A 27,586-nucleotide genomic window follows, 5' to 3' on the forward strand; every position below is an offset into this window, starting at 1 on the left:
TTGATGCATCTGGCCAGCAGCCTATGAAGCTAGAGGGAAGAGAGCAACTGGAACAAGAGCCTCCTTGATATTATAGAACTTTGACATTTTCTGGGTGACTCAGGTCATTGACAAGAGATTTGGGTTATCAGTCGCCCTGCCTATACCCCAAAGTTTCTCTCCTCATTCAGTGCTCAGTAGCTCAGTCATTTCCAACTCTTTGTGACCCCATGGACTGTAGCCTGCCTGCCAAACTCCTTTGTCCATGGAATTTTCCAGGCAAGAATACACTCAGGGCTCCTCTCAAATACTGAACATTACTCTGTGGTCTCTGAGCTATTCCAGGCCCTGAATTTGGGCCCTGGGTGGGCTTTGGAGGAGGTGGGGGTGGACTGGGGTTTCTCTGAGGTGGAGAGAGATTCCTCATCCCCTTCCTCCCACAACACGAACCATCACCTCAGCCTTGGGGTCCATGGTTGCTCTGCACTGCCTTGGCGTTCTCAACACCTCTGCTCCCTACTTGCAGAAAACAACCAATGCACCAACAGGTGTGGGGCTCACAGAGTGGCTGCCCCAAAGGTGGGGGGGGAGCCTAGGAACCATAGCCTCTCTGAGGAGCAGGCAGAGTCCTGCAGACTAATAGGATGAAACCTCTGTGGTAGAAGCCAACATTCCCTACCTTAGGCCCTCTGCTGCCACCACCCCATCACTGCTTGCCTCAACTAATGCAGGGTCTCCTGACTGGCCCCCCTGCTCCTGCTCCCCTGCCTCAGTCTGTTTTCTTCACAGTGCCCAGAGGGATCCTCTCATAATGAAGTCAGTTCATTCCCCTACTGTGCTCAAAATCTTCTTGGAACTCACCCCTCACTCAGCAAAAAATGTTCAAGTCCTCACGGTGGCTCCTAAAGTCCTCCAGCATTGGACCTGTCTAGCCTTATCTCCTACCAAACCTTGATCCAGCTATACTGGCCTCTATGATGGTCCTTCTGGCACACTCCAGCCTTGGTGCATTTGCACTGCCTTTTCTAAACCTATAATATTCTTCTCCCTCACACACAGTGGCTCTCTCTCTTCATTCAGGTATTTGTATAAATTTCACACTGTCAGAGACTCCAGGCTTCCCAGGTGGCTCAGTGGGTAAAGAATCCACCTGCAATGCAGGAGATGCAGAAGATGAGGGTTCAATCCCTTGGTCGGTAAGATCCCCTGGAGGAAGGCATGGCAACCCACTCCAGTATTCTTGCCTGGAGAATCCCATGGACAGAAGAGCCTGGAGGGCTACAGTCCATAGGGTTGCAAAGAGTTGGACACAACTGAAGCAACTGAGCACGCACAGCGATCCCCAGATAGCCAAAGCAATCTTAAGAAAAAAAAATGGAGTTGAATTAGGCTCCTGACTTCAAACTATAATACAAAGCTACAGTAATCAAAACATTATGATACCGGCACAAAAAACAGAAATATAGATCAATGGAAAAGGATAGAAAGTCCAGAAATAAACTTACATGCCCATGGTCAATTAATCCATGACAAAGAATACAATGGAGGAAGGACAGTCTCTTCAATAAGTGCTGCTGAGAAAACTGGCCAGCTACATGTAACAGAATGAAGTTAGAACATCCTTTGAAACCATATACAAAAATAAATTAAAAATGGATTATAAACCTAAATGTAAGACCAGATTCTATAAAACTCTTAAAGGAAAACATAGGTAAAACACTCTTTGACATGAATTGCAGCAGTATCTTTTTGGATTCACCTTCTAGAGTAATGAAAATAAATAAATGGGACCTAATTAAACTTAAAGGCTTTTTACACAGCAAAGGAAACCATAAACAAAACAAAAAAGACAATTTTCTCCCACAGAATGGGAGAAAATATTTGCAAATGATGCTATCAACAAAGGATTCATCTCCAAAATATACAAACAGTTCATGTGGCTCGATGTCAAAAGAAAAAAAACAACCAACCCTTGGGATTTCCCAGGGGGTCCAGTGGTTCCACACTTCTCTCTCAGGGGGCATGGGTTCAATCCCTGGTTAGAGAACTAAGATCTAGCATACTGCATGGTGCAGCCGAACAAAAAACAAACAGGCAAAAATGAGCAGAAGATCTGTCAGGGAATGTTTAACAGGAGGATTCCTATGTGCTGTTTCTCATAAATTCTCTGTTCCTTATCAGTTCCTATTTAGGGAATGAGTAGAACTGCATCCAGCTCTCAGGACTGAGATCATGAGAAACGGTATCTGCTTGGATTCCTTTCAGTAACTCCCTTCAGTGACTCTTTTCAGCATCGGCGACCTTGTATGTATTAGACTATCCATATTGTGGCTATTGATAAAATTTCATCCTGTGTAATAGCTGAGTAATCATCTTACTAAAGATATATAAGCCTGCATTTCTGCTAATAAAATACCTTTGTTCCATCAGAACTTGGGTTCCTGTGTCTGTCTGTCTTTCTCTCTCTCTCTCTCCCCCTCCCTCTGGCTCTCTCTTTCACTTTCTTATCGTTGACTCTGGACCACCAGGTTCCAGTCCATTAAAGGACCCCAACAAATATCTAAATAGACATTTCCCCAAAAAAGACATACAGATGGCCAAAAAAGCACAAGAAAAGATGCTGATCATCACTAATTCTTAGTGAAATGTAAATCAAAACTACAATGAGATATCACCTCACTGGTCAGAATGGCTATTATCAAAATTCTACAAACAATAAATGGTGGAGAGGATGTGGCAAAAAAGGGAAAGCCCCCTACACTGCTGGTGGGAATGTAATTTGGTACAACCACTATGGAGAACAGTAAGGTTCCTTAAAAAACTAAAAATAGAGCTACCATATGGTCCAGCAATCCTACTCCTGGGCACATGTCCCAAGAAAAATGTAATTTGAAAAGATACATGCACGCCAGTGTTCACTGTAGTGCTATTTACAATAGCCAAGACATGGAAGCAATCTAAATGTCCATCAACAGAGGAATGGATAAAGATGTGATATACAAAAAAAAAAAAAAAAAAGATGTGATATACAGAGTTTCCCTGGTGGTCTAGTGGGCAACAGTTCACCCTGTAACGCAGAGACACCAGTTCAATCCCTGCTCGGGGAAGATCCCACATGCCACAGAGCAACTGAGCCCTTATGCCACAACTACCAAGCCCACACTCTAGAGCCCATGAGCCGCAATTACTGAGCTCACATGGTGCAATTACAGAAGCCCAGGTACCTAGCGCCCATACTCTGCAACAAGACAGAAGTCCCCACAATGAGAAGCCTGCACACCACAACAAAGAGTAACCCTCACTCGCTCCAACTAAAGAAAGCCAGCCTGCAGCAATGAAGACCCCCATAGCCAAAAAATAGAATTAATCTTTTAAAAAAAGATGTGATACACATATATGATGGAATATTACTCAACCATAAAAAAGGATGAAATAATGCCATCTACAGCAACACAGATGGAGCTAGAGATTATCACACTAAGTGAAGTCAGACAGAGAAAGATAAATATCATATGATATCTCTTATTTGCAGGACCTAAAAAACACACAAATGAATTTATTTACAAAATAGAAACAGACTCAGACTTGGAAAACAAACTTATGGTTACCAAAAGAAAAGGTGGGAAGAAGGAATATTAATAAATTAGGGGTTTGGAATTAACATACATATACTTCTATACATAAAACAGATAACCAACAAAGACCTACTGTACAGCACAGGGAACTTTGGTCAACATTCTATCACAACCTCATGGAAAAAGAATCTGAAAAAGAGTAGATACATGTATATATATAATTGAATCACTCTGCTGTACACCTGAAACTAACACAACATTGTACATCAACCATACTCCAATATAATATAAAATCTAAAAAAATACATAAAGGTTTCCCTGGTGGCTCGGGGTCAAGAATCTGCCTGCCAATGCAGGAGACAACGGTTCGATCCCTGGTCCAGGAAGATCCCACATGCCACAGAGCAGCTAAGCCCATGGGCCACAACTATTGATCCAGTGCTCTAGTGCCCAGGAGCCACAACTACTGAGCCCACGTGCTACAAATACTGAAGCCTGTGCCACAAGAGAAACAACCTGAATGAGAAGTCTGCACACTGCAATGAAGAGTAGCTCCTGCTCACCGCAACCGAGGAAAGACCACACAGCAACGAAGACCCGGCACAGCCAAAAAGAAATAAAATTATTTTACAAAATACATAAAAAATAAATTTTACATGGTCAGGAACATCTGTGATCATGATACCAAAAAGAGCCTAATCCTCCCCACCCTCTTGCAACTCTATCCCCTATTCTTTCTCCTTACAACACTCAACTTTAGCTGACCCATTATATAGTTTTGTCTATTATCTACCTGACTCCACTAGAATGTAAGCCTCATAAGGGCAGCGATTTTTGTCAGTTTAGGTCACAGCTGTACCCTCAGTGCCTAGAACAGTTACTGGCATACAGCAGGTGCTCGATAATGTCTGTCCAATGCATCACTGTGTAAAACACGTGAAGCAGTGCCTTTGACATGGCAGATGTTCATAAATGGTTGTCGAATGAATGAATGAATCAATGTACGAAGGCATGAATGAGGAGGTGAACCTCATCCCATCTTGGGTCCTAGAGCTGCCCTATCCCCCATCTCGCCCCCTGCAGAAGTGGAAGCCAATCATCAGCACAACCACAGGAACTTTATTTACAAATACAAGACTGGGGCAGGAGGTGGGTGGGAAGGTGAACAGTAGCAAGGCTGGAAGTCTCCTACTTCTGCTCCCGCCTCCAGACGATAACCATGCCACTAGCGTCGCTCGAAGCCAGCAGGCTCTCGTCACAGTTAAAGCTGACATCCAGCACGGGCGCACTGTGGCCCTGCAGCTTGTTGACGGCGGCCTTGGCTGCTCGCTCCACGTCAAAGAAATGCACGCACATGTCCTCACTGCCAGTCACTGCCCAGATGAGAGGAGAGACCATCAGGAGGTGTCGCAGGAGGCAGCAGAGTGCCCTGCGTGTGGAGTCTCTGAGGTGTCTGAGGTGTTGATGGATTTATGTCCAAGGTGTGAGGTCCCAGGGCTAGGGTCCCTGGGATGTACCAGCCCTAGATGGGAGGTCACCTAACTGTGTTGGTTCTGTTTTCAGAGTATGAGGTCTCTCTGTTCTTTGTTGGTGGGGGTGAGGAGGGGTTGTGTCTCAGGCTATGAGGTTTCTGGGCTGTTTGGGGGTCTATGTTCAAAGTGTGAGATTTCTGGGAGTTTTTGAAGCCCAGAAAGTCAGGGCATTAGGGTATCCTGATATTTGAGCTAGAACAGCACCACCCCTGGCCCCTGCTCCTCCCTGGCCACCCAGACACCCCAACCCCATGGGACTCACCCACACAGGCCCCCTGGCGAAAGGACATGAGAGGGCAGAAGATGCTGCGCACAGGGTGTGAGCTCTGCTCAATGGGGAAGCTTCTCTTCAGCTGCAGGGTCCCCTCATTGTCCACCACCCTGAGAGGAGGAGAAGAGTGGTTCAGGGGGCAGCATCAGCCCCGGGGGAGACAAATGATGGGCTAGCTCTGTGTCCCCACCCCCACACCCAAGCTCCTTTCAAGGTTCATGAAATCCAGTTTTGAGACCACTGCATAAACATATAAAGCATAGGCTAGAGTGCAATAGTGACTGTTTGGAAGCTGTATCTGTTGATATATGTGGGGAACCACTGCTGTTTAATTCACTAGTTCCTTTCTCTAAGGATCCCTAAGAGATCCTGGAGTTAGGACATGCACAAAGAGAGGAAATGGCTGACCAAACTACAGGACCCCTGCACTGTGGAACACTGCATGGCCATTCAAAGGAATGAACCCAAGCTACTCCAGGGAGTCTGGGGCATTTCCACGGCAGTTTGGTAGGGAAACCTTTCTGGCATGCAGCCTAGGCTGAGAACTGCATTTATGTCACATAATTGTGTGGAGATAGTAAAACTCCCTGCTTTAAAAAGAGAAAAAAAAAGGCAGGAAAGAAAGCAGGCCACAGCTCTAAAGGCATGCTAAGTCACTTCAGTCGTATCCAACTCTTTGCGACCCCATGAACGGTAGCCTGCCAGGCTCCTCTGTCCATAGGATTCTCCAGGCAAGAATACTGGAGTGGGTTGCCAGGCCCTCCTCCAGGGGGGGTCTTCCCAACCCAGCAATCAAACCGACCTTTCTTACATCTCCTGTACTGGCAGGTGGGTTCTTTACCACTAGCGTCACCTGGGAAGCTCTAAGGGGGCTCTAACATATTTTACGGCTCAGTTTGCTCATCTACAAAATAGACGTGTAAATAGCACCCACCTCATATGGTTTTTGTGAGGATTAAATGAGGTGATATGTCCAAGGTGCTTTGAACACAGCCTGGCCCCAGTAATTGCTATGAACATGCTAACTACTGCTATTACTATTACTTCTCCTTTTGCATTACTGCTCCTATTGGCGCTGCTGTTATCATATTATCAGGAGACCAGGCCTCCACCCTCAAGGAAGTTAATCTCCACCCTCCATGGCTCAGTCTGTTGGGAAGAGAAGGCTCTCACGCTAGTCTGACAGAGGGGACAGGCTCCCCACCTCCAGGTGGCACAGAAAGGAGACTCACCTGTAGAGCAGCAGCTTGTTGAGGCAAGCGTTGATGAGTAGTGAGGGGTCCCGGGCCTCACGGCTGACCCAGGAGCGGGCAGAGATGCTAGTCACGGGGCTGCCCTCGTGCACCACCAGTCGCTTGGCTTTGGTCAGCTTCCCTGTGGCAGCAGAGAGAGAGAGGAGGCAGAGGTGAGGGCTAGGGCTGTGCACTGGGAGGGTGGGAGTGCAAGCACCCGGATGCAGGCTGGGGGCCTGCCTGTGCGTGCTAAGTTGCTTCAGTTGTGTCCAACTCTTTGCGACCCTATGGGCTGATCCTGCCAGGCTCCTCTGTCCATGGGATTCTCCAGGCAAGAATACTAGAGTGGATTGCCATGCCCTCCTCCAGGGGATTTTCCCAACCCAGGGATGGAACCTGCATCTCCTGCAGCTCCTGCATTGCAGGTGGATTCTTTTCCACTGAGCCACCAGGAAAGCCCAGGTGCCTGCCTACCTGTGGCCATGTCAAAGAGGAAGGAGAAAACACTGCCGCGGTCATCACCCGCCCAGAGCAGCCGGCCAGGGGCATCAAAGGACAGAGCGAGGACGCGGCCCGTCAGCTTGCTGGAACCACCCTTCACTTTCTTGCCCGTGGAGATGTTCATGACGTGCACATTGTGCTTGGCATTCCCCACCTGTGGGTGAGACCCAGGCACCATCACCCTGCTCCCAGCTAGTCCTTCTTGAGGCTGCATTTGATGGGATTGGCTAATCCCTGTGCCCTCTCATTATAGGAGGGTGGGTCGGTAGACTGCAAGGTGACCCAGGCCGGTAATCCTCCCCAGCTGGTCCCTCTTGCAATTTGACCAGAACAGACAGCTGCTCCCAGAACTAAAGGGAACTGCCTGGTCCTTCTTGGAGTCTTCGACTATTCTAGGACAGCAGCTGCTGCTGTAGCTGAAAGGATCCCAGAGCACAGGCTCATGGGGCCAACTCCCCCTACTCCCTGCTCAGGGCTGGGCTAGACTTTTCATTTCCTTCCCCTGCCCTCTGACTCTCCATCCAGGTCAGACCACCAAAGAGCTGCCACTGAGACAAGGTTTCCAACCAGTAACCCTGCTCCCCAGCCAACAACCGCCACAGCTGGCAAATGGTAGGACTACTGCTGATGGGGTCGTGACCCTCATCCCCACAGTGAGCCCACCCCAGTCCAAGAACTGAGACCGCAGTCCTGCCTTGTTTCCCTCTGAATCTGGCCAAAGGAGGATGGAGGTGATGGACTAGAGGGGACTCCTTATCCCCATTCCCTGAGACACGCCCTCCCGGCCTGGCATCCCTCCCTTGGCGAGGGGGCGCCCTGGAGCCTGACCACGGTAAGGTTGTTGTTGACTGGCTGGAAGGTGCAGCAGAGCAGTTCAGCGCCGTCAGGGTCAGGGATCTCCCGGATGCAGCGGCCATCTTCAGAGGCCCAGATGCGCATGGTGGCATCAAGGGAGGTGGACACAAGGATGTCATTGGAGAGAGACCAGGCAAAGTCGGAGACCCCGCGGGTGTGGCCCCGCAGCACTCGGAGCACAGTGGGCGGGGCAGGTACCAGCTGGCACAGTGAGATGCTGCCATCAAGTGAGCAACAGGCCAGGCGATGCCGGTCATCATTGGCGAAGCGCACCCTGGGGACTGCAAGGCCAAGGAGCCATTTGGTAGAGTCAGCATGCTCACTGAGTGCTTTCATTTATGGAAGCTTCTGACCTGTGAGCTGGGGGCCAGGAATCACTGCACCAGGCACAGTGGCCTCAGCAAAGGGCTTTCCTTGGCTGAGAAAGAGTTGGAACCCGGAAGGCCCTCTGCCAAAAACTCCCTAAATCTTGGCAGGTACCTTATGGACTGTAAATGACTTCTGTAGTGTGAAGTGGCTTCTACATCTCAGTTAGCACTTTCTAATTACCAAGGTCTTGGCAGTTTGCAAAACCCACTCTGCCCTTTGCAAGGGGATTTCTCTGCAGCAGAAGCTTTAAGCTCCTTCAAGTGACTCACAACCCCAGAAGCCAAGTGCTCTTTTAAGCTGCACAATCCTTTTATGGTAGATAAAGTAACCAAGGCTTTGCAGATCACTTTGCAGAGGGATTTTAGGTTTGCGAAAAGTTTGATGTATGGGAACTGCCCCATCAGAGATGGGCCCAAGACTCTGCATTCCAGAAAAGGAGGCACTGGGTTGCTGTCAGTTTAGGCAAAGGCATGGTGATGGGACCCGCCATCCACTGGCTCACCTGCCTCATCCACGTGCTGGTCGAAAACATGGTACATGCCCGCAAAGGCATAGTTCTCACTCAGCGATGTGTCCCCAGCCATGGCTCGACTTGCTTCTGCCGCTGAGGTGGGCACCACGCTGCCTGGGGGCCTAGGCCCCAGTAGGAGTGAAGGGTAAGAGAAGGGAGGTACTAGCGTGTAGCCTTTCATGGTCCTGTGGCCCCTCCCCCCCTCACAAACCTCTTCTTTCAGCTGTCCCTGGTGCATACCTGTCCTCGTAGACAGCACGGTTCATCTGTGCTTGCAGTTGGTAGGAGCCTCGGCTGACGGAGCGGCGGTGCCCACGGGCCCCCAGGGCCCGAGGATCATCTTCAAAGTCCTGGCAACAGAGGGTCAAAGTGGGCACACCTTGCAAACAGCCCTCAAGAACCTATAAGGTCTAGAGTCTTCAAAATATATCCAGAACCATGGGAACTTCCCGGCAGTCCAGTAGTTAAGACCACACTTCCACTGCGAGGGCATGGGTTCAACCCCTGGTTGGAGAACTAAGACCCCATATGCCAGAACCAGATTCCTTCTCACAGCCACCACTGCTGGCACTACTGTGGTGGCCTCTGCATTAGTTCCCTTGCTCTTGCCCCACTCAGCAGATATTCAACAAATGTTCTTTGGACAAAGAATGAACACTTTTCCACCAGAAAACCACTTGATTTAGTCTCTTGCCTCATTCAAGTCTCAGCTCAATTGTTACCTCCTCAGAAAGGCCTTCCCTGATCATCTCCACTAGAAACAGCTTTTTTCTGTCCCCTACACGAGTCCCGTTTCATTCCCCAAGTCTGCTTTATTTTTCCACGTCAGCACTCCTCACTACAAGCCATGGTAGTTATTCATTTATCTGGTTTGCTACGTTTATTGACCTATTTACTTCATTTATTGCCTGTTAATCAACCTATTTACCTTATTTGTATTTGTTGATTTATATCATACATTGTCTCTTTTTGCTTTCTGCTCATCCTAAGAGCCTAAAACAGTGCCTGGCACATAGCAGGTGCTTGACAAGTCTGTTGGATGAATAAATATGGAGGCAGGTAGTAAACACAGCAAGTGCATGGGGAGGAGCTCACCTCCATGCGGTCAAGGGTAGTGCGGCTGCTGCGGACGATGCTGTTACTATAGGCACGAGCACTGCCTGGCTCAGAGAGGGGCCCGTAACGCTGGCCCAGCAGCTGCCCACGCAGCCTCAGGTACTGCCGACGCAATGCTGGAGGGTGCCCAGCTTTGGCATTCTCTCGCAGTAGCTGGCTGCGCCGTCGGATATATTGCGTCCGAAACTGTGGAAACGTTGGTGTGCGGTACGCGTTGTACCTGCGATGGCAGGAGGCAAGGCGGGCAGCAGGCACAGGACAGAGGGAGTCAATCAACTCAAGGGATAGGGAAGGAGAATGAGGTGTGTGTAAGGATGGCAAGTGGTCAGAAGTGGTGATGGGAGTCTCTCTGGTGCTGTAATGAGGGTGAGTCCACAATAGTAATGGGCATGGCAAGAAGGTCCGTGTGGGTACAATGGAGGCAGTCTGCAATTTTGCTGGAAGTGGTATGGGGTGACCGAGTCAATGTAGACAATGGTAGGGGCCAATCTGACATGTGGGAGTTAGTGTGGGGAATGGTGGGGGTCAGTATGGGATGGCGACTGGGTCAGGCTGGGGAAATGATGGTGGTAAAAGAAGTCTGGAGGCAAAAGTGGGAACAGGATGTCACTAGCCTGGGCTCTAGCACCCCCTCCCAAGGTTCTAATACCAGACGCTTTGCGCATGCCCACATGTGACTGCATTCTCCTGGCATGCTCTTTAACGACCCTCTCCGGCCAGTCATTCTCTCAAGCCCCGCACGCTACTACTGCACATGCTCACCTCCGGCAAGCCCACTCAGCCGCAAAAGGCAAGTTCTCTGCCCAGCCTCATTTACTGCCACTGCGCATGCACCACAATAACTTCCGCTCCCACGAACTCCGACCCCACGCCTCACCTCGCGTCTACTGCTAAGACCTGCTGCCACACCGCGGCCATTCCCTGGCCTCCTCTTCCGGCGTGTCCGCCCGCGGGAGCCTGCAGGACAAGGGCCTGGAATATCAGCGTCTCAAGTGAAGAGATCTAGTTCCGCCCCTTCCGCCAGGCGATCGTTGCCATAGACACAGAGTCCCTCCAGTCCACGAAGTCGCGAAATCCCACCCGGCTGTTAGCATGGTCACCACCCCAGTCCTGCCCTTCCCCGGCAGCGCCCCGGTGACTCATAGCGACGATTCGGATCTGACCCCGCCCTTCCCGGTCACCATAGCAACGCCCCTCCCCCACCTAGTAATCCTTGTCGGCACTCCCCAACCATCTTGCCCCCTCCCACCCCACGCATTCCCTTCCCAGGTCCAAGAGCAGGACCCGGGATCAGGGACCACCTCCGGGGCTGCCTCCCGTTCTTGAGGCTCCCGGGGCGGCCCTGAAACCAGTGTCACCCTTCTCTCCTCTCTCTCTCTCACAGGCTCCAGTAAAATGGCCGCCTGCTGCCAGGAAGAGCCGCCGAGCGCGGAGCAAGTCGATAGGAATCCTCCCCAGGGCGTGGGAGAAACCACGCAGGCGCATTAAGGAAGAGGCGCTTTTGGCACAAGGATGGAGGCTCCGCCCTTTTAAGGTCTATTCACCCCCAGTCCCTAATGGCATTTAGGTACACAAGAACAATGTCCAGGGAGGACTGGGACAGGGCGAGTATGCGAATTACCCATTAAAAATCAGAAATACTACTTTTAAAAAAGACTTTCTTTTGAAAAGAGTGGCATAAGCTGCTTTTCAGCAGTACAAGCTTCACCAAGCAAGATTAGAAGTGCAGAATAAAAAATTGTCACACATGCAGAGGCCCCTAGAAAGTTCTCCAATTCTTAGGTGACTGATGGGCCTTCAGACATGCCCAGAGTAAGAAGAGTACTTTCTGTGTGTCTGTGATGGAGTGGCGGGGTGGGCTTGGATACTCCCAGGAAGCTTGGTCTGGACGTCTCTAGAGATGGGAGACATAATTATGTACTACAGGCTTTGGGGTTTGGATCCCAGGAGGCCACCTGAATCATCTTTATTTCAACTGCAACAGGAAGTTGCATCTGTATTCATCTTAACGTGATCAGGTTGTACAGTGTATGGAGTTGGACTACAATGTTTAGTAGCTTCCTGTTGTTCAGTCGCTCAGTCATGTCCAACTCTTTGAGACTCTATGGACTGCAGCACTTCAGGCTTCCCTGTCCTTTGCTATCTCCTAGAGCTTGCTCAAGCTTATGTCCATCGAGTCAGTGATGCCATCCAACCATCTCCTCCTCTGTTGTCTGCTTCTCCTCCTGCCTTCAATCTTTCCCAGCATTAGCCTCTTTTCTAGTGAGTTGGCTCATCACACCAGGTGGCCAAAGTATTGGAGCTTTAGCTTCAGCATCAGTCCTTCCAATGAATATTCAGGGTTGATTTCCTTTAGGGTTGACTGGTTTGATCTCCTTGCAGTCCAAGGGACTCTCAAGAGTCTTCCGCAACACCACAGTTCAAAAGGATCAATTCTTTGGCGCTCAGTTTTCTTTATGGTCCAACTCTCACAGCCACACATGACTACTGGAAAAACCATAGCTTTGACTAAATGGACCTTTGTATGCAAAGTAATGTCTCTGCTATTTAATATGCTCTCTAGGTTTGTCATAGCTTTTCTTCCAAGGAGCAAGCCTATGTAAGGGCTTAACAGATCTTAACTGATACAGTTCTCAGAAATGTTGTTCAGATTATTGTTTGTTATAAAAGTAGTGTTATTTTCACACTATTTATTTAATACAATAATCTGAACAGTATTTTTTAAAGCAACCTTAAATGCTGCTGCTGCTGCTGCTAAGTCACTTCAGTCGTGTCCGACTCTGTGTGACTCCATGGACTGCAGCCTACCAGACTCCTCCGTCCATGGGATTTTCCAGGCAAGAGTACTGGAGTGGGTTGCCAGTGCCTTCTCCAAACGTTAAATGAGACAGAGCCAAAAACGTCTTGCCCTTTGTGTTATAACAACCTCCCTTGTCCATGTAACTAAGCTATCTGTGTTCTTTTCAAGATGTTGAACACCATTTTGTTTCATGGTTGCTAATTAATAAACTATTTTGCTGCACAAATGTGTAACCACTAACATTTATTGGACAACATGCTAGATACTGTTTAAGGTGATTTATATGTATTAATCCACTTAATCCTAATAACTGAATGTTGTGGGTCCCTTTACTATCCCTATTTTACAGCCAAGGAAACCCAAAGACCAAGGGTGACATTTTGTTGCACCAGACCACTATTTGTGGCCAGCATTGGGTTTACAGTTGGCCCTTGAACAAAACAGGTTTGAACTGTGTGGGCCCACTTATATGTGGATTTTTTTTCAAGAAATATTACAGTATTATGTCATCTCTGCTTGGTTGAATCCATAGATGCATAACTGTGGATACAGAAGACCAATTATGGGACTTGAGCATCTATGGATTTTATTATCCATGTAGGTCCTGGAACCCATCCCCGACAGATATGCTGCCAGGTTTTGTTTTTTTTTGTTTTTTGTTTTTTGTTTTTTTTGCCATAAAGGATGATACAACCAATGCCTTTCCTATTCTCCTTGACCCTCCCTAGACAGAACTCCACACCTTTGTCCCACCATTCAGCTTCCGTAGAAACGCTGTAGGAAGAAATCACAGGAGAGTCAGGGATAGCAAGGAGATCTACTGTCTCCCTGCCAGAATTGTTTTGTTCTTGTTGCTTTTACAATTCATGTTAAAATTTCATAAATTATTTTAGAACTTCATTCCTGATACTAGATAAAACCACCTAATGACAGGGTTGTTATAAATTAGCTATTTATGTGTAAAACATAAGGACACCTGTTGTGAGAACATTTGCTGTCATTCCAGGAAGTAGTACAGTACTTTTCAGAAGGCACTACAATCTGGCCACCACCACAGTCTCTGACAACTATGTGATCTTGGGCTTAACCTCTATGTGACTCGGTCTCCTTATCTGAAAATAAAAACTGCCTCTTAGAGTTAGTGAGAGGACTAAATGAGTTAATATTTGTAAAGCTTAGATAAGCATCTGGAATAGAGAATATATCCACTGAATGTTGACTATATTTAAAAGTTGTTTTAAAAAACTTTTCCCAATAAACAGATCCATCTGCCAGAGGTAAATCTGATGGAAAAATAACAAGAATTAGAATGACCCTGATTACCTCTTGTATTTATCTGCTCTGCATTTTTTCAACTTTTGTTTTTAAACATTTACACACTAATACTAGATAAAAAGGGGCTTCACTGGTGGCTCAGCAGTAAAGAATCTGGCTGTGACACAGGAGGAGTGAGTTCAATCCCTGAGTGGGTACAATCCCCTGGAGGAGGGCATGGCAACCCACTCCAGTATTCTTGCCTGGAAAACTCCATGGACAGAGGAGCCTGGTAGACTATAATCCATAGGGTTGCAGAGTCAGACACGACTGAAGTGACTGAGCATGCATGCAACTAGATTAAAAATTGGTTTTGAGGGGCTTCCCTGGTGGTATAGTGGATAAGAATCTACCTGTCAATTCAGGGGACATGGATTTGATCCCTGGTCTGGGAAGATTCCACGTGCTATGGGGCAAATAAGTCCATGTGCCGCAATTGCTGAGCCCACATGCCCTAGAACCTGAGCTCCACAAGAGAAGCCACCACAGTGAGAAGCCCACACACTGCAAATAGAGAGTAGCCCCCACTTGCTGCAACTAGAGAAAGCCTGTGCAGCAACGAAGACCCAACGCAGCCATAAATAAACTAATTAATTTTTAAAATGGGTTTTGAACAACAAGCTGGTAATAGAAGGCACTTTCAGTTTGTTGGGGGCTTGGAGAGAAAGGGGCAGAATTTACGTACATGAATGGCAGGCAGGTCAGTGGGTAGGGAAAGAATGATCTAGGGCCTGGGGGTATCAAGTCACCAGGAGCAGCTTCTGGAGGTTGTAAGTGACCTTGGTTACAATCATGGCATTTAAAAAAGCTCAAGTCCAGGGTGGACCACAAGTCCCACCCACTCTAACAGAATCTGGAGCTATTTCACTGTCAGAGTGACAGTTGAGGGTCCTAGCTGAAAGAATAAACAAAAACAGTTTGACAGAAAAGACAGGTAAGCCAGGCTGTTTGAAGGTAACACCACATCACAATAGTAACTTAAGTAATGGCAGAAACAAGCAGGGGCCATGTCTTTTTTGGACTCCTTTCTTCATGTGCCTCCTGCCTATTTGGCCCTCAGAGTTTATAACTGCAAAGGCGAGCACTGGACCACACTGGTTGTGCTGGCTTCTCATTACACAGGCTGAGATGAAACCTGAAGTTGGACCTCATCCTCAGGAACTAACAGAAGCATGATTTGAGGGAAAGCCTAGATGGCTGGGGGGTGACAAGAGTGTGCTGAGAATCAAAGCCAGAGAATGAAATAGGAAGACCATGGAGATGACGTGTAACATATAGACCCGGAGTTCAGTAAGAACTCTATCTCATCCCTGAGGTTTCTTCCTAAATTGGACAAGTGGGGGTTGGGACACAAGATCATAATTTAAATTTGACCATTTCCTGATGGGAAAATATTTGCCCCTGAAGCCAAAATTCTCACAATCACCAAAGTCTTAATGGTGATAACTCCCCAATGCCTGAGTCAGAAACCAGATTCCTACATTTGGGAAAAGTCTCACAGACCACTTGAGCAGCCTCCAGCAAACTGCAATAGCCAGTTTTCCAACAAATAATTATCAAGCCCCTACTAGGTGCCAGCCACTGGAAAAACAGCAGTAACTCAGATAACTGGGCTCCACTCTCATGGAGCGGCCATTCTAGCTAGAAAGATAAGTGATAAATAAGATCATTTTTCAAACTGGTTTTTACTATCATTAAAATAGAAGCTTAGTTAGTGCTTCCCTGGTGGCTCAGATGGTAAAGCGTCTGCCTACCATGCCAGAGACCTGGGTTCAATCCCTGGGTCATGAAGATCTCCTGGAGAAGGAAATGGCAACCTACTCCAGTATACTTGCCTGGAGAATCCCATGGACAGAGGAGCCTGGTAGGCTACAGTCCATGGCGTCGCAAAGAGTCGGACACAACTGAGCAACTTCACTTCTCACTTTTGGTTAGCATTACTGAGCGGTGGGGGAAGGAGGAAGGAGTGAGAAATAAATTTAAGCTGGTCACAACACTGTAAATCAACGACACTTCAATAAAATTTTAAAAATAAAATGACCAAAAAAGTTAAGCTGGAACCTGAATGAAAAAGCAGCCTGATACATGAAGCTCTAGACAACAAATGTGTGGATAAAGCCAGTGAGGCCAGGCAGTGACTGATTCAGAGGAGAAATCACTTTACGGGGCTAAAACTGGAGTCACTCTGCTCTTATGATCTCAATTCCCTTTACCCAGTGGTGATTCAGGGCCAGACTGGGGGCCTGAGCAAGTCTGGACCCTGGATTTGGTACCTCAGTCTCAGGTGATAGAGCTACATGGGCACAGCCATTGATTTGTCCCACTTTTTTTTTTTCTGTTAATACACTGACCTACATCTGGTTGCTTTTCAAATATTAAGCTATTCTTGCTTGGTTTTGGTGACAGTCTGCATTTACCAAGCTCTTACAGCATCCATCTTATGAACTGTCACAACAGCCCTAATGAGGTGCAACATTTGGCCCCACTCTGAAGATGAGGAAAGTGAACCCTTGGATGGATTTACTGCCCATGGCCACAAGTGTAGAAAACATTAGAGCTAGCATTTGGAAGCAGGCAGGAAGTAGAACTGGACTAAGTTTCTTATCCAGGATACTAGAAAGCACCACCCCCCCGGTAACCAGCCAGCAGTGTTGACAACAGCATCCCATCCCTCTCTACTTCTCTGTATGTCTCCCTACCCCCACCCCCATATCAAGTCCCAAATCAGTTTCTACTCCTGTCTCTCTTCTGATCTTCTGCACTGGTAGATCAGCCATGAAATCTACAACAGCTTCCAACTGCTGTGAGAAGCTGACCTCTTAGGCCTCCTCCCCAACTTTATCCTGTGTTGCTCTCACTCTTATCTGGTTATGCTCCAGTTACCCTTGCTTTCTCAATTTAAAATTGTACAAATTGTTCCTGAGATCTAGAACACTCTCTTCTGTGCATGCAAACACTTCTACTCATCCTACACTAATATTACTGATAGCAAGCACTTTGTGCCAGACACTGTTTCAAATATTTTATACAACAACCCTCTGAAGTTGGTACTATTATTATCATGTCACAGATCAGGAAATGGAGGCAAAAAGATGAAGTAACCTGCCCAAGACAGCATAGCCAGTAAGTGATGGAGTTTGATTTACACCCAGGCCACCTGGCTCCACAATCCTTGCTCTTAACCACTACACTAACACCAATTCCCAAGTTACTTTGTGTGACGTCCTCCAGCGTGGATTCATAACAATTGCTTTCTCTCATCCCACCCCCTTTGTTTGATCTCTCAGCAAGTTCTGTCAGTTCTACTTTCAAAACATATCCAGAATCTAACCTCTCCTCTCCATGTCCACTGCTGCCACCACCATTGCTGGCTTGGACTACTGTGGTGGCCTCCTCACTGCTTTCGCCCTTGCTTTCTTCCCCAAGCCTGTCCTCCCAGTACTCAGAGGATCCTGTTACAATCCAAGGCAGCCCACGGCCCTGCTCTGCTCAGAACCGTGCTCCATCTCTCTCAGAGAAAAAGTCAAAGTCTTCCCTGTGGCCAAGGTGGCCCTATAGGACCAGGCTCTATCACCTCTCAGAACTCACCTCCTGCCACTTGCCCCCTTGCTCACTCTGTTACAGCTGCATTGACCTTCTTGCTGTTCCTCACACACACTAAGCAAGCTCCCACCTCAGGGCCTTTGTGTGTGCTTGCTTTTTCCTTCTGCCTCTAGTTCTCTTCCAGATGCCAAGAAAAGGCAAGGCTGAGATATTTGGCTGGTAAGGAAATGTGTCCTCATTCAATTCAGATGTTTGCTACTTACATAGATAGCAGAAGCAAGAAGAGCCACAGATGCCAGCTCATGTCCCTTGTACAGGGTAACACAGAAACAAAGAAGGGGCCAGATGACTGCAGCATGAGTGTAGGACATTGTGGTGCCAAGAAGATAGTGCATGCTAAGCAGTTCTATAACCTTAAATCAGGGGAGGGAAAGAACAGAAAGCCGCATACCTCATCAGAACCTTGGAAGAGGAGAAACCGTCTCATGGCAGCCTCCTTGGTAGACAGCAAGGTTAGTGAGAAATGGCCTTGTAGCTTCTTGTGCTCTGTGTTCCGAGGATCACAGGGCGTTCTGCCAATACTTAGATGAGCTTGCCTACGTGGCCTATGTGGAGACGTGCTAAGCAGTCAGAGTGCCATGCAGAACCATTCCCCTACCATTCTCCAATTTTGTCTCTAATGTAAGGTCACTTCCTCTGGGTCACCTTCCCTAAAACATCTTGTGTAAGACCCCATCACTCTTCATTCCCTCTGCTTTATTCTCAACACTAGCCACTTTCTAACATTACGTCACGTACCAATTTATTACTTTATTATCCATAGGCCCTAATATGTGATTCCTAAGCAAAGAAATTTGTCATAGCTGTTGCTGTGTTCCTACAATTAGTATCTGGCACACATAATAAACACTTGCCAAAATTTACTGACTATACCTAACTACCAGACACTGGTAGGTGTTTCCCATGTCTGGACTCATTCATTGGGGATAATCCCCATCTTTCCACTGAGAAGACAGGTTTCTAAGAGGTCCTGGGTTTTGAAAGAAGGCAGGAAGAACCTGTGGTGCTAGGCAAAGGAATGGTCCACCCACCAGGAGAAGCCAGAGGGGTCCTGAGAGCTGGGATTGGGGAAGGGGAGCAGGAAGGGGTTCCAGGACCGGTAGCTTGTGTTTTTTGCTATTTTGGGCTGTGCTGCATGGCACGCAGGATCTTAGTTCTCCAATGAGGGATCAAATCTGTGCCCCCTGCAGTGGAAGTGCAGAGCCCTTACTTTACTTTAAGTAAGTGCAGAGCCCAATGGACTACCAGGGAACTCCCTAGGACCGGTATCTGGAAAATATTAATGTCAGATGTAAAGAAATAGAAGCTAGCATTTCAGGGTTTCTTGAGGCCCTTGGAATAGAGATGACTAACTATTCAGAAGGCTTTGGGGAACAGGGCAGGCCAACAGAAAATAGCTAACTAAATAGATGACTAAAAGTCATCCACTTCCCACACCAATGTGAAGGTCTTACAAACCACACCACTCAGTTTTCTTTTGAACTTTTTATTATGGAAAATCTCAAACTCACAATGCATTGATTTAATGTACTTCCACGTACCTATCACCCAGTTTCCACAATTTTAAACACACTGCATTTTCTAAACTGAAGGTTCCATAAGCATTTGAGTGGTTTGAAGCCAACGGTCTTTGTTAAAATACAACAAACTAGGAAACATGAGGGCATTTTGCACATTTAATTCATTAAAACTTTCTTCCACTTAAATATTTAAGACAAATGGCTGGACTGTATTCCCCCCTCTCCAAAATGTACTTTTTTAATGCAAAATGTACTTTTTAGACGCAAAGTTTAAAATAGAGACTGCAAGTTCTGTGCTTGAACAACTATTAAGTAGAAAGAGTAAAGAAAACTTCCTGAGTTTTACTTTAAGGAAGCTTGAAATTGAATTTAGAACAGCATATTAGAAATCTTTATGCAGAACATGCTACAGACTGTTTTCAATTTAGAAGCCTTAACATTGTGCTTTCAATGGTATATTATTAAAATCCACATCCCATAGACTCTAGTGTAGTTCTCCATAACCAAACGCTAGTATTTCTGCAGTATATTGTATGCATATTCACACTGAATGGGAAAAACAAAGATTATGAAAACCTTCAGATCTTGTCACAAATTTTGAGAAAAAAACCTTCTGTTTTTTAGATCTCTGAGCACTTTGATTATAAGGGATCATGGCTCCTTAGCCTGGAGAAGTGCAGGAGGTAGAAGAGGAATGCAAATATGCAGGAACTGTGCGTGTTTTGTCTCTTTTTAAAAGCAGGAGGGAGGAACACTGCAGTTATCTAATCAATATGCTTTCTAACATACCTTAAGTATTTATAGCAACTTATTTTTAAAACCTTTTAAAAAGTATTTGACTGCCCCAGGTCTTACTTGCAGCATGCGGAATCTTTAGTTTCGGCATGTGGATTCAAATGAGATATACCCATTTGAATGCAGAGTTCCAAAAGAATAGCAAGGAGAGATAAGAAAGCCTTCCTCAGTGATCAGTGCAAAGAAATAGAGGAAAACAACAGAATGGGAAAGACTAGAGATCTCTTCAAGAAAATTAGAGATAACCAAGGGAACATTTCATGCAAAGACGGGCTCAATAAAGGGCAGAAATGATATGGATGTAACAGAAGCAGAAGATATTAAGAAGTGGCAAGAATACACAGAAGAACTGTACAAAAAAGATCTTCATTGGTGGGATCACTCACCTAGAGCCAGACATCCTGGAACATGAAGTCAAGTGGGCCTTAGGAAGCATCACTATGAACAAAGCTAGTGGAGGTGATGGAATTCCAGTTGAGCTATTTCAAATCCTAAAAGATAATGCTGTGAAAGTGCTGCACTCAATATGCCAGCAAATTTGGAAAACTCAGCAGTGGCCCCAGGACTGGAAACGGTCAGTTTTCATTCCAATCCCAAAGAAAGGCAATGCCAAAGAATGCTCAAACTACCACACATTTGCCCTCATCTCACACGCTAGTAATGCTCAAAATTTTCCAAGCCAGGCTTCAGCAACATGTGAACCATGAACTTCCAGATGTTCAAGCTGGTTTTAGAAAAGGCAGAGGAAATAGAGATCAAATTGCCAACATCTGCTGGATCACAGAAAAAGCAAGAGAGTTCCAGAAAAATATCTGTTACTACTTTATTGACTATGCCAAAGTCTTTGACTGTGTGGATCACAACAAACTGTGGAAAATTCTGACAGAGATGGGAATACCAGACCACCTGACCCGCATCTTGAGAAATCTGTATGCAGGTCAGGAAGCAACAGTTAGAACTGGACATGGAACAACAGACTGGTTCCAAATAGGAAAAGGAGTACGTCAAGGCTGTATATAGTCACCCTACTTACTTAACTTATAAGCAAAGTACATCATGAGAAACGCTGGGCTGGATGAAGCACAAGCAAGCACAAGATTGCCAGGAGAAATACCAATAACCTCAGATATGCAGATGACACCATCCTTATGGCAGAAATTGAAGAACTAAAGAGCCTCTTGATGAAAGTGAAAGAGGAGAGTGAAAAAGTTGGCTTAAAGCTTAACATTCAGAAAACTAAAATCATGGCATCTGGTCCCAAAAGCATCTGGCAGGCTTTTATTTTGGGGGGCTCCAGAATCATTGCAGATGGTGACTGCAGGCATGAAATTAAAAGATGCTTACTCCTTGGAAGGAAAGTTATGGCCAACCTAGACAGCATATTAAAAGGGAGAGACATTACTTTGCCAACGAAGGTCTGTCTAGTCAAAGCTATGGTTTTTCCAGTGGTCATGTATGGATGTGAGAGTTGGACTATAAAGAAAGCTGAGCACAGAATTGATGCTTTTGAACTGTGGTGTTGAAGAAGACTCTTGAGAGTCCCTTGGACTGCAAGGATATCCAACCAGTCCATTCTAAAGATCAGTCCTGGGCATTCATTGGAAGGACGGATGTTGAAGCTGAAACTCCAATACTTTGGCTACATGATGCAAAGAGCTGACTCATTTGAAAAGATCCTGATGCTGGGAAAGATTGAGGGCATGAGAAGGGGACAGCAGTGGATGAGATGGTTAGATGGCATCACCAACTCAATGGACAAGAGTTTGAGTAAACTCTGGGAGTTGGTGATGGACAGGGGAGCCTGGTGTTCTGCAGTCCATGGGGTTGCAGAGTTGGACAGGAATGAACTGAACTGACCAGGGATGGAACACAGGCCTCGGGAGTCTTAGCCTCTGGACCACCAGGAAAGTCCCTATAAAAGGTGTTTTGAGTTTCTTACACCCCCAAAACCAGAATGTAGGGAAGGTGTAGGGTTATTACCACAGACCTACTCTTCTCTAAGTATGTCACCTCCAGTACCACTCAGTGAGGTCGATAGTACTATTCCCACTTTGGAGACACAGAACCTGAGGCACATAAAACTAAGCTAGGAAGCAGGGTCAGTGACTTCCATGTGGGGTGAGAGGGGAAAGGTTTGGGATTTCTTCTGGACGTCAAAATGGGCAGGGGGTGGGATATCTGTGAAAATGTTTCTGTCAAAATTTGTGGAGAGGGTAGGCATGATCCAGGGCTTGAAAATACAAATACCTGTAGACCAAGGGTCTGGTCTTCACAGGTTCTCAAAGCACCTTTAAATGTGAGTTCAAGCCTCAGTGGGTTCTTGGGAAACATGCACACTAGTGAGATTCTAGTCAAACTGAAGAGGACTAATAAGCTTTTAATAAGGGTTTTGAGTCTCACATCTATAAATTGTATTGTTGAGTGATACAGTGTCAAAGAAAACTGTCTCCTAGGCCCCTTTCCTTAAAGCAAGTAAATCAGAGACTGGGCAAGACTGGATTACTCCAAGTGTATGCTCAGTTGTGTCTGGTTCTTTGCGACCCTATGGACTGTAGTCCACCAGACTCCTCCGTCCATGATTCTCCAGGCAATACTGGAGTGGGTAGCCATTTCCTCAAGGGGATCTTTCCAACCCAGGGCCGCCTGGGAAGTCCAACACTCCTACACAGCACCTCAGGAAAGGCTATTTATAGTTTTTACATCACTTAGGGGATCATTCTGTTGTAGAAACTTTGTGGTTACCAGACCCTGTTTCAGGCCACATTGGGAAGACACTATACTTCCTGAGACTTAGGGGGCAGAAGTGCTCCCCACCCTAGGCAGTTAACAGTGGGCCTCCTGCCAGATCCCACTGCCTTAACTTCCTGGAGCCCAGCACAGAATGCCCAGTATTCAACTGATAAGGAGTAGCTGTAAGGCCCCTTTATCTGGTCCAGACAGGTCTCAGAAATTCCCAAGTCTCCATCCACCCAGCAAAGCAAATCCATGGCTGAGAGAAATGGTCCTGGGCACTGTCCCAGCTAGCTGGGAGGTAAAGAGACAGGTCATCAGCACTGCAACTTTCACAGTAGTGACCCATGTGGTGTCAGCTTGGATTGCTGTTTATTAACACCACTGAAATAAGTAGAAAGCAGCAGAGCCTGGGTTTGAACCCTGAAATCAGAATCCAGAGGCTGTGCTCCTAGAATCCTGTTTTCAAATCAGGCTTGTCCTATCTCACACCAAGATGAGTTTACTATACCTGCGTCTACCCCCATTATTTCAGGAGGAGCAGTTGGGACCACTATGACAGGATTTAGTCTCCCATTCTCAGTACAATCTCCTAAGGAAGGCACCTAAGATGCTCGGAGGAGACAGGGAGATCAAAACTCCAGCAGCCTTCCCAAAGCTGACACTGAGATCATCGCAATGGGACCAAGAGATCACGTCAGGAAACCCAATTCCAGCCACAAGAGAGTTTCACTGAGATTCCCCACCCTTCCCACAGGCCTGATGCATGTATACCCAAAGCAATCCCAAACCCAACCAAACTTTGAACTCAAGGTCTCTACCCTTTTGGCAGTCCTTGCCCACCTAACTGTATCCTTTTCTCAAAATCTCCCTCTTGGCCTTCCCCTTTGTAGTAAGCCTCTATACCTTAATTTGAGCAAGTAAAAAGCACTTCAATATCGATTTGTTTTCAGGTTTCATCTTTTTAATCAACTCAGTGAAGGACATCCTAAACACTACATGAAACAACAGGATTTTTTTCTTCCAGTTTAAAAAAAATGACATACACAAGTATTTCTTAGAAACTTCTATATAATCAAGGCAGAGATCTTGAGTAAAAAACATCTATGAGTTATCATGCTCTTTATTTCTTACAGTTGGAAACCGCTTCCTAATCAGGATTCAACGTTGTATACAGTTTTTAAAAATGTTTCTAGATACATATTAGTAAAAGAATCTGGCCAAACATTTCTTGTCAGAATAATCCTAAGAGTTGGAACTAAAAAAAAAGAAAAAAAAAACTGGTAAAAAAGGAAGAAATACTCAGACTCTACAAATATCTTCAGACTTTGTCTTTAAATGGGAGAAAAATTTTAAAACAAACAAAACAAACATGGAGCTTTCTGAAAGATCTTTAATAAGGTACCTTGGGAACTCAATTAAAAAAAAAAGAAAACCAGGTTGGTTTAACTATTACAGATGTTTCAGTGCAGCTCCAAAAGTCTTTATAAATACAGTCATTTGGAGAGGTGGTCCTGGTCCTGGATCAGATTATTCCTTGTGTTTCTGAGAACAGTAAGAAGGGGAAGAATTGTGATGTTGGGAATACGCTGCTACTGCTAAGTCACTTCAGTCGTGTCCGACTCTGTGCGACCCCATGGACTGCAGCCTACCAGGCTCCTCCATCCATGGGATTTTCCAGGCAAGAGTACTGGAGTGGGTTGCCAGTGCCTTCTCCGGGGAATATGCTAACATGCTTAATTCCCGGGGTTGACGAGGATGCTGAAAGGCTGGAAACCCCTCCATCTCTTACATGCTCAACAGGAGTAGATGATTATAGACAAAACAGGTGGCCCCCCACCCCTACTTCCATCAAAGCAGGCTAGCCTTAACAGGCACCTGAAAGCAAGAGAGGCCTAGGAATGGTTGTCAGGTGGGCCTGTTGAGGTATGCACATACAGGAAGAAAGTGAGAGGAACAGGGAAGACTGGTGGACAGAGGTCTCTTAAATGGCAACATAGAAGCCTCACTTACGTTAGGTGTGCATACCTTATCTCAGTTGTCATAATTGTCCCTGTAATTTCCCCCTGAGTAGCGGTCATAACCACCCTGGCTTCTGGGAAAAAAACATACATAGTAGTATCACAGGAATGTATTATATATTCTGCAGTATTACTAAACACCATGGTAAGTTAAACACGAGTATCAAGTAAAACTCACTCATATGGTGTATAATATACCATATTAAATATTACCACCATACATAATCAAGACAGTACAATAAACATGTCACCATCTACCGCACATTGCAATTACATGACCTAACAAATTATTTACCAATGTTATACTTAACCCAGAATATTGCTTCCTACTTGCTTTATAACTTCATTACAATTTGCAAACACTATTAGCACCACAGCAAGGTATGTATGAATACTCAGGCAACTGAGCTTTTTATATTTTTGAGCAAAAAAACTGAGTTAAAAAAAATTTTTTTTTAAGTTTATTCATTCATTTCCCTGTGCTGGGTCTTAGTTGCTACACACAGCATTTTCAATCTTTGTTGTGGCACGTGGTGTGGCATGTTGAGTCTAGTGCCCTGACCAGGGATTGATCCCAGGTCCCCCTACATCGGGAGTACAGAGTCTTAGCCACCGGATCACCAGATAAATCCCTAAGATGAGTTCTTAGCGAGAGGGAAGAAGCACCAGCATACCCTAACCCCTTGGCTACCCACCTGCCACCATAGTCTCTGGACCTTCCATATCCATATCCGTATCCAAATCCATATGCTCCAGGTCGATTGTCGTACCTGCCACTTCCATAGCCCTGGTCCCCACCACCTACAATAGGGAAAAAATATTCTGAATGGCAATTGTCTAGACATAGAATGCTAATAGGCAACTCTCCTCCGCACCCCATGATCAAACTTACCAAGTAACTTACCTCTAGGGTAGCCACGACCACGTTCATAGCTCCCAAAGGCACCCCCTCGTGATCCCCGGGCTGACTTGCCAGCGTGGTCTACACGGATCTGACGACCATCCAGAGACTAGGTGTGGGGAGACACAAGGATGGATGGGTTGGTGGTCAAACAGGGCAGGGGTGAGGTAGGAGTGGGCTGGGCAAGTGGGCGAAAGAGCCCAGAAATTCCTGCTGGGCACCAGGTTCTGGGTGCCATATTCCAGAACAAGCTCCGTTGACCCAAATGGTTTTATCTGGAGCTACAGAATCCCACAGAATTACCTGAATCCACCATGTTTCCCCTGCTACTACTTACATCTTGACCGAACTCAGGTTGAATTCTCCTCCCCACTCCTCTAAGCTGCCCGACTATTAGGGCTAGACAGACACCTCTCTTGGTCTGAGGCTTCAGAGTCCATCCCAGAAGACTCACGAGGTCCTCTCCGGGCCAGGCCCGCAGGTCTGCAGACTCTACTACCTAAGCCCAGAGCAGGTCAACCATCCACAGGTGGCTTCTCGGCCTCATGCAGGACCAGTCGTCGCCTCCCAGGCAGCCCGGCTCTGTCTGCCGCTGCCCTCCACCCCCTAGAACAGAAGGCAGTCACGCTCCTGTGAGTGGGCACTGCGGGGCTTGGTGGCCGCGCTGCCCCAAGCAGACACAGAGGGAAAAACAGAATGGTCCAAGTGACAGATGGACGCAGGGCCCCTATGCAGGCAGGAGACCTCACCTCTCCATTCATGGCTCTCATGGCATTTGAGGCATGCTCCGGATTGGTGAAGGTGATGAAGCCAAAACCCCGGGATCGCTGAGTCTCCCGGTCCTTGACGACCACCACTGGAAAAGACAGGGGAAAGAGCTAAGAGGACAAGTAGTAAACGGTGTTAAGAATGAATCTTTATTCCACTAAAACTCAATGGAAACTTATTGGGTTCTTCAGTCTAAGGCCTAGGAACAAAGGCAGGAAAAGGGTAAGGCCTGGGGTTCTAACCTTTCTCTCCTGTTTCCTGAAATGCATGGGACCCAGACTTTCTTCCACAATCCCCCCATCACGCACCTGGCCCATTTCTCACCCTCAGAAATAGGTCCGAAGCTGCTGAAGTGGTCTTCCAGAGCTCGCTCATCAGTGTTGAAGTTGAGCCCTCCCACGAAGAGCTTCCCTTCTTCAGAAGACATGGCAGTAAATTCAAGTCCTGTGTTGAGGATATGGAGAATAGGAGAAACTGTAGAGATGGGAGAAAGAGGCTGGAGAAGTGAGAAAGGATGAAGGAAGAGAGAACAGAGGAGACAAAACAAGCAAAAAAAAAAAAATACGGGGTAACCAAGCACAGACAAAGACCAAAAAGACAGAAACCTCCGGAGCCGGTGCCCACACAATATCCCCTACCCGACGCCCGTCATTTTGTACACCTGCGCATGCCCAAAAGAACCCTGAACAAGATGGCGGCGGTCACATGCAAAATGAGCCCCCTCCCCCCATCCGCCTTCGCCGTCGCACGATCACGGCTGCCACCCACGCCGCCAGCCATTCCCGGCATTTCCTGCACTCAAATATAGCGCGCCAGCCTCGCACCAACCAAAAAGTGTCACCTCCAAGCACGGAACCCACCCGATCCAGTGAAGACCAAGCCTATGTGTCAGAGGCCGTTACTTCTCACTCGCGCACCTCGCTCTCAACCGGCGCATCAAACGTCAGTGAGACGAGGAACAGCCGCTCCGCAAAAATATATGCTACTTACCTGCAAACTAACAATAACTCAAAAGAGATCCACCACGAAGGAGCCGAGACTGGGGAGATTGCCGCGCGGCAAGACGCTAATAAAGGGTACAGAGTGGCTACGTCACGGAACTTCCGCCATGCGTGCCGCCGTGCACGCTCATTGGCTAAGGTCAGTAAGGCGGGGCGGGAGGAAGGGACAACAGCTTGAAGGGAGGGAGGAGC

At 46.8% G+C, this 27,586-nt stretch overlaps 2 protein-coding genes across 22 annotated transcripts; both read right to left on the reverse strand.

The window, feature by feature from the left end:
- Positions 1-4,653: 4,653 nt before the first annotated feature.
- WDR13 (WD repeat domain 13) lies at positions 4,654-27,437 on the reverse strand. 12 transcript variants are annotated; one of them, XM_060408280.1, is made up of 11 exons: positions 27,384-27,437; positions 18,050-26,837; positions 10,819-10,898; positions 9,921-10,161; positions 9,066-9,175; positions 8,817-8,947; positions 7,919-8,226; positions 7,064-7,244; positions 6,590-6,731; positions 5,349-5,467; positions 4,654-4,927 (listed from the first exon to the last, which is right to left on the reverse strand). In XM_060408280.1, exons 2-11 carry the CDS (start codon positions 18,083-18,085, stop codon positions 4,743-4,745), a joined length of 1,533 nt encoding a protein of 510 aa, XP_060264263.1. In that variant the 5' UTR covers positions 18,086-26,837; positions 27,384-27,437; the 3' UTR covers positions 4,654-4,742. The 12 variants fall into 12 exon arrangements, with proteins under 12 accessions (XP_060264263.1, XP_027818637.1, XP_027818636.1 ...); XM_027962836.3 differs by having other exon boundaries at positions 9,921-10,127; positions 11,324-26,837; XM_027962835.3 differs by having other exon boundaries at positions 9,921-10,127; positions 11,243-26,837.
- On the reverse strand, positions 19,129-27,437 carry RBM3 (RNA binding motif protein 3). 10 transcript variants are annotated; one of them, XM_012106761.5, is made up of 7 exons: positions 27,384-27,437; positions 26,718-26,837; positions 26,375-26,481; positions 25,629-25,734; positions 25,420-25,525; positions 24,732-24,795; positions 19,129-23,961 (listed from the first exon to the last, which is right to left on the reverse strand). In XM_012106761.5, exons 2-6 carry the CDS (start codon positions 26,818-26,820, stop codon positions 24,738-24,740), a joined length of 480 nt encoding a protein of 159 aa, XP_011962151.1. In that variant the 5' UTR covers positions 26,821-26,837; positions 27,384-27,437; the 3' UTR covers positions 19,129-23,961; positions 24,732-24,737. The 10 variants fall into 10 exon arrangements, with proteins under 10 accessions (XP_011962151.1, XP_004022160.1, XP_042097828.1 ...); XM_004022111.6 differs by having other exon boundaries at positions 24,732-24,798; XM_042241894.2 differs by having other exon boundaries at positions 26,718-26,889.
- Positions 27,438-27,586: the final 149 nt, after the last annotated feature.

Source organism: Ovis aries, chromosome X (genome assembly GCF_016772045.2).
Source record: "Ovis aries strain OAR_USU_Benz2616 breed Rambouillet chromosome X, ARS-UI_Ramb_v3.0, whole genome shotgun sequence".
Lineage (NCBI taxonomy): Eukaryota > Metazoa > Chordata > Mammalia > Artiodactyla > Bovidae > Ovis > Ovis aries.

Coding starts and splice junctions, on each gene's coding strand:
- WDR13 (XM_027962835.3), bottom strand. CDS start 11,426: ATGCGCCTGCGTGGTTTCTCCCACGCCCTGGGGAGGATTCCTATCGAC. Junction 7,245..7,918: donor TCAACAACAACCTTACCGTG/GTCAGGCTCCAG, acceptor TCTCACCCACAG/GTGGGGAATGCCAAGCACAA. Junction 6,732..7,063: donor CCTCTTTGACATGGCCACAG/GTAGGCAGGCAC, acceptor CTGCTGCCACAG/GGAAGCTGACCAAAGCCAAG.
- RBM3 (XM_060408285.1), bottom strand. CDS start 26,820: ATGTCTTCTGAAGAAGGGAAGCTCTTCGTGGGAGGGCTCAACTTCAAC. Junction 26,482..26,717: donor CTTCGGACCTATTTCTGAGG/GTGAGAAATGGG, acceptor TGTCTTTTCCAG/TGGTGGTCGTCAAGGACCGG. Junction 25,526..25,628: donor TGGTCGTGGCTACCCTAGAG/GTAAGTTACTTG, acceptor TCCCTATTGTAG/GTGGTGGGGACCAGGGCTAT.